At 39.5% G+C, this 6274-nt stretch overlaps 1 protein-coding gene across 1 annotated transcript in view; it reads right to left on the reverse strand.

Moving 5' to 3' along the window:
- ATL3 (atlastin GTPase 3) overlaps positions 1-6274 on the reverse strand; it is a 45941-nt gene that overhangs the window by 21979 nt on the left and 17688 nt on the right. Inside the window, exons 4-5 of the mRNA XM_011993442.1 lie at positions 3367-3471; positions 2828-2878 (exon numbers count right to left, since the gene is read on the reverse strand). Of these exons, the coding sequence (XP_011848832.1) occupies positions 2828-2878; positions 3367-3471 (156 nt within the window). The remainder of the gene's footprint in view (positions 1-2827; positions 2879-3366; positions 3472-6274) is intronic.

A 6274-nucleotide genomic window follows, 5' to 3' on the forward strand; every position in this document is an offset into this window, starting at 1 on the left:
AAAAAAAAAAAAAAGAAAAAAAAAGGTACTAAAAATCCAGGTTAGGTGGGAAACTTATTTCGAAGAAAAACATGCCTTCAACTGACAGGAAGCTTTTTATAGGCTTATTTACCCCCATTTTATTGGTCATATATTTCACTGAAGAAATATTAATGTGTTTAATCAGAAGGTTCTTCATGAACATCAACACCCAGCTAATTTTTGTATTTTTAGTAGAGATGGGATTTCTCCATGTTTGCCAGGCTGGTCTCGAACTCCTGACCTCATGATTCACCCACTTCAGCCTCCCAAAGTGCTGGGATTACAAGGCATGAGCCATCACACCCAGCTGTGATTTCTTTTTTTACATCAAAATATTTAATCTATCTGGTCTATCTGGAATTTTTATATATAGTACAAGGTAGAAATATAATTTTCTTTTCTTTTTTTTTTTTTTTGAGACAGAGTCTCATTCTGTCACCCAGACTGGAGTGCAGTGGTGTACTCTTGGCTCACTTCAACATTTGCCTCCCAGGTTCAAGTGATTCTCAGGCCTCATCCTCCCAAGTAGCTGGGATTACAGGCTTGCACCACCACGCCCAGCTAATTTTTTTTTTTTTTTTTTTTGGTACTTTTAGTAGAGACAGGGTTTCACCACGTTGGCCAAGCTGGTCTCAAACACCCGAACTCAGGTGATCAGCCTGCCTCAGCATTCCAAAGAGGAATATAATTTCTAATTTATCTAAATACATAGCCAACTGTCCTAACACCATTTATTGACTGATCTATCCTTTACAGTATATGTGTATATATTCTTAAGTAGAATAAAATACATGAAAATGTAGCATATCATAAGTATAGTGCATTGATCTATTTTTTCCTGAACCAATGCCATGTTCTTGTAATTACAGACTTATAATATGTACTAAGTCAATTATCTCATATTTCCCCTGTAGTTTTCTTGGCTATTTTACAATTTAACTTTCCAAATGAATTTCACAACAATTCTGTCAAGTTCCCAAAATAACACCTTTATGATTTTGTTTAGTGGGGAAGAACTGACAACTTTATAATTCTCAGTCTAAAATGAGATGTTTATAACACACTGCAGTGTCTGTAATAGTACAGAGTAAAAGCAATAAATATATGTTGGCTATTATCATCCCCATACAGAAGAAACAAGGCATATTTCTGCATGTTAAATATTTTACGTGCCTCATACAATTCTGAAGTGCTCCATATAGATCTTTTTTAAATTTATTCTGTTTTCATTATTGTTGCTATAGTCAATTTTTTCCATTACCTTTTTAAATTGGTTATTGTTAGTAGAGAGGAAAACCTAATGATTTTGTATCTGTATTTTGTGATGGAGACCTTAATTATTTTTTAAGCTCCAAATAATTTTCTAGTTGATTCTTATGGATTTCCAGGCACATAAACATATTATTTTCTCCTCTGTAACATTTATATTACACAGTTGTTGAGTCCACCAACAGCCTCGTCATGTGAAACAAGGTGAATTACATAACTGCATCATAATCTACTTACTTCCTCTTATGGGTTGAATTGTGTCTCTAAGAAAAACATGCTAAAGTCCTAGCACCTGGTACCTGTGAATGTGACCTTGCATATATCTACAGCACTTGGCCCTCTACCTCATACAAGGTAAGCATTCGAAAAACGGTTGAAAGGAAGGAGCTTAGAAAGGAATAAATTTCAGGTGAAAGGGTGGCCAACTCAAGTTGTGATGGAAGTTTTACAGAGCAACAGCTCTCAACCACTGAGTCATGGCACTGGTATAGAACTACCAATTATGAAGTACAAGCAACTGCCATAAGCAACATTAAGGACCAAAGTTTAGGAGGAAATTTCCTTGTTTTTTTAAATAAATATAAAATAGAACTAATTCAAGGTAATCCCTATAATAATGATACCCTTACTCACTCACATTCTGATGCTTTCTTGAATGTCAGTGGGAGAAGTAGCATCAGAGCAATATACCAGGAATTGCATCCAACCCTGGAATACTCATGAAAGAGCATTTTGTGGGAAAAACAGATAAGAACTGCTGCTATTAAAAAGGAGAAAAAAATAGGCCAGGCGCGGTGACTCACGCCTGTAATCCCAGCACTTTGGGAGACCGAGGCTGGTGGATCACGAGGTCAACAGTTTGAGACCAGCCTGACATGGTGAAATCCCGTCTCTATTAAAAATACAAAAATCAGCCAGGTGTGGTGGCACACACCTGTCTGTAATCCCAGCTTGCAGTGAGCCAAGATTGCACCATTGCACTCCAGCCTGGGGACAAGAGTAAGACTTCGTCTCAAAAAAAAAATCTATTATGAACATGGCAGCCAGAATGATCCCTTTACAACATGTCAGATAGCATCATTGCTGATGGCCCTCCCATGGCTCCCACCTTCCCCAGAGAAAAGACCCAGCATGAGTGGGATCTCACTGCCTCTCTGACTTCATCACTTAGCCCCTTCCTGTCACACTCTCCAATCCTACCCACTGGCCTCCTTGCCATTCCTTGATCTTGCCAAGCACACTCTCCGCAGGGTCTGTCTTCCAGCAGCTGCTCCTCTGCTGTAACAGTTTTCCACCCAAATGGATCTGAAGGACTCGCTTGCCCACTTTCTTTCATTCTCTGCTCAAATCATTAAGGCCTTCCCGGACTGCCCCTGCTCCACCCCACCAATGGATATACATAGTATAGAATTACTATGAACCAAAAACCTTCCTCTACATTTCAATCTTTTGCTAGAAACTACTCAGTCGTAAAATTTTTCTTAATCTTAAAACTTTTAAATAATATGCTGTTAAAATTGTTATGAGAAACATATACCTGCAGCTGTTGAAGATCATCTTCTTGAATGTTCTGGGATAAATTATAAATCTAGAAAACAAAAATCCAGATTGATACTATTCTGGCTTACTTCAAACAAATCCCAAATAAGCCTAAAGGGCTGACAGAAGCTTTGAACAATTAAAGACTTGCATATAAGAACATGAGGCCTGTTCAAACAGTAATATGATCTGTCTTTTGGAAAACTATGCACATAAGGTTGAAATCAAAAATTCTTCCTTTACAGTTTAAAATATAGTTTTCCTAGTTCTTATCAAATCTATAGTTTCTATATGATGTAATAGATATAAATTTCCATTTTTTGGACTTTTCTTGGAACACATTATATATAATTATGACCAAAGAGGAAAAATTCTTTGGCTCCTTCTCAAACTTTTAAGAGTTTAACTGAATCTACAGTTTCAAAATATTTATATATCATCACAGAAATTCTGTTAACAGAACAATAACCAAAGCTGTATTTCCTCCCTTTATCTTATTTCCTTTGCAAGCTTTTTTCCGAGTCAAGTGGTTTTTACCTGAACAGAACTAGTCATAGTGCTTAGAGCAAAGATGGTAGCACAGTCTTTCACAGTTGACTGACTGTCAAATGCCCCCTGGGTATCCATCAGAACAACTGCAACCTAAAAAAAAGGAAAATACAAACAAAAGAGATTAAACTAAGAAGGAGGAAAATGTAAAGGAGAAATGGAAAAGTACAGGTAATATTTACGTGACCCTTAAGGACCTGCTTGTAGGTTCTGTACAACTATGTAGGTACTTTGCTTTGACTACAGCACTCTCCTAGAGATTATCCAGGAATACAGAGCAATATGGAAGGCAAAAATTGCCCCACCAATTGAAACAGTCAAAAGTTGAAAGCAATTAGCTTATTACCCAGCCAGGCATTTGGATGATTTTTGTTGTTGAAAAAGGAACTAAAAAACACTCATCTTGGCCAGGTGTAGTGGCTCACACCTATAATATCAATACGTGGGAGGCCGTGGCGGCAGCATCACTTGAGCCCAGGAGTTCAATACCAGCCTGGGCAACATAGTGAGACCCTGTCTCTACACAAAATTTTAAAAATTAGGTCGGGCGCAATGGCTCATGCCTGTAATCCCAGCACTTTGGGAGGGAGGCCAAGTCAGGTGGATCACTTGAGGCCAGGAGTTCCAGACCAGCCTGGCCAACACAGTGAAATCCTGTCTCTACCAAAAATACAAAAATTAGGACAGGCACAGTGGCTCACACCTGTAATCCCAGTACTTGTACTTTGGGAGGCCAAGGCAGGTGGATCACCTGAGGTCCAGAGTTCGAGATCAGCCTGGCTAACATGGCAAAACCCTGTCTCTACTAAAAATACAAAAAAAAAAAAAAATTATACGGGCGTGGTGGTGCACACCTGTAGTCCCAGCTACTCAGGAGGCTGAGGCAAGAGAATCACTTGAAGCCAGGAGGCAGAGGTTGCAGTGAGCCAAGACCACACTACTGCTTCTTCAGCCTGGGTGACAGAGCGAGATTTTGTCTCAAAAAAAAAAAAAAAAAAAAAAAAACTCTTTGGTATATACCCAAAGGAGCTGAAAACTTATGTCTCAACAAAAACCAACACATGAGTATTTATAGGAGCTTTATTCTTAATTGTCAAAATTTGAAAGCAACCAAGATGTCCTTCAACAGGCAAATGGATGAACAAACTGGTGCATTCATAATGTAGAATACTATTCAGCAATAAAAAGAAATGAACTATCAAGATACAAAAGAGTTGCAGAAATCTTAAAATCACATTGCTAAGTGAAAGAGGCCAATCTGAAAAGGCTGCATATTGTATGATTCTAACTATACGACATTCCGGTAGAGGTAAAACTATAGAGACAATAAAAAGATCAGTGGAGGAGTTTGTGGGCAGGTAAGAAGAGAGGAACAGACAGGTACATCACAGAGAATGTTTAGAGCAGTGTGACTGTTCTGTATGATATAGTAATAGTGGGCACATATCACTACACACTTGTCAAAATCCAATGTACAACACAATGAGTGAGCCCTAAAGTAAACTATGTATGGGCTTTAACTAATGACACTATATTGGTTCAAATATTAATTGTAACAAATGTATCACATTATTATAAGATATAATCAACAGAGCAAACTGAAGGAGGGTGTGGGAACTGGGCACTTTCCAATTAATTTTCCTGAAAACCTAAAACAAACAAAATAAAGATACGATTTTTTTTTTTTTTGAGACGGAGTTTTACTCTGTCGCCCACGCTGGAGTGCAACGGCACAATCTTGGCTCACTGCAACCTCCAACTCCCATGTTCAAGCGATTCTCCTGCCTCAGCCTCTCGAGTAGCTGGGATTACAGCCATAAGCCACCATGCCCAGCTAATTTTTGTATTTTTAGTAGAGACAGGGTTTCACCATGTTGGTCAGGTTTGTCTCAAACTCCTGACCTCAGATGATCCACCCGCCTCGGCCTCCCAAAGTGCTGGGATTAGAGGCGTGAGCCACCGCACCTGGTCTATTTTTTGGGGGGGGCTTTTTTTTGAGACAGAGTTTTACTCTTGTCACCTAGGCTGGAGTGCAATGGCGTGACCTTGGCTCACTGCAACCTCCATCTCCCAGGTTCAAGAGATTCTCCTGCCTCAGCCTCCTGAGTAGCTGGGATTACAGGCACACACCACCACACCCGGCTAAATTTTTGTATTTTTTTGTAGAGATGGGGTTTCACCAAGTTGGCCAGGCTGGTCTCCAATTCCTGACCTCATGATCCGCATGCCTCGGCCTCCCTAAGTGCTGGGATTACAGGCATGAGCCACTGTGCCCAGCCACTAATTTTTTTAAGGCAGGAAACCCAGATGACAATGAAAAGCATGGAGCTTTACAAAAGTGATAATTCAACAGGATAAAAAAATGGAAGAGCTATAAAAGTCATGTAACTAAAAACAAAGCTTCCTCACTACTAATATTATACAGATTTCCTAAACTATTAAGAAGAATTAATACGTCAAATGCCCAAATAGTAAATGTAAAAAACAAATTATTTAGGCCCCACCAGTCTATATAGAGGTATCACACAGTCAAAAAATAATTATTTATGGCTGGGCGCAGTGGCTGGGCGCAGTTGGGCTCCTGCCTGTAATCCCAGCACTTTGGGAGGCTGAGGCAGGCAGATCACGAGGTCAGGAGATCAAGACCATCCTGGCTAACATGGTGAAACCCTGTCTCTACCAAAAATACAGGAAAAAAAAAAAAATTAGTCGGGTGTGGTGACAGGTGCCTGTAGTCCCAGCTACTCGGGAGGCTGAGGCAGGAGAATGGCGTGAACCCGGGAGGCAGAGCTTGCGGTGAGCCAAGATTGCGCCACTGCACTCCAGCCTGGGTGACAGAGTGATACTCCGTCTCAAAAAAAATTTTTTTTTTAATTATTATTATTTATTCTTTTTT

The sequence above is a fragment of the Mandrillus leucophaeus genome, unplaced genomic scaffold (assembly GCF_000951045.1).
Source record: "Mandrillus leucophaeus isolate KB7577 unplaced genomic scaffold, Mleu.le_1.0 Scaffold43, whole genome shotgun sequence".
Lineage (NCBI taxonomy): Eukaryota > Metazoa > Chordata > Mammalia > Primates > Cercopithecidae > Mandrillus > Mandrillus leucophaeus.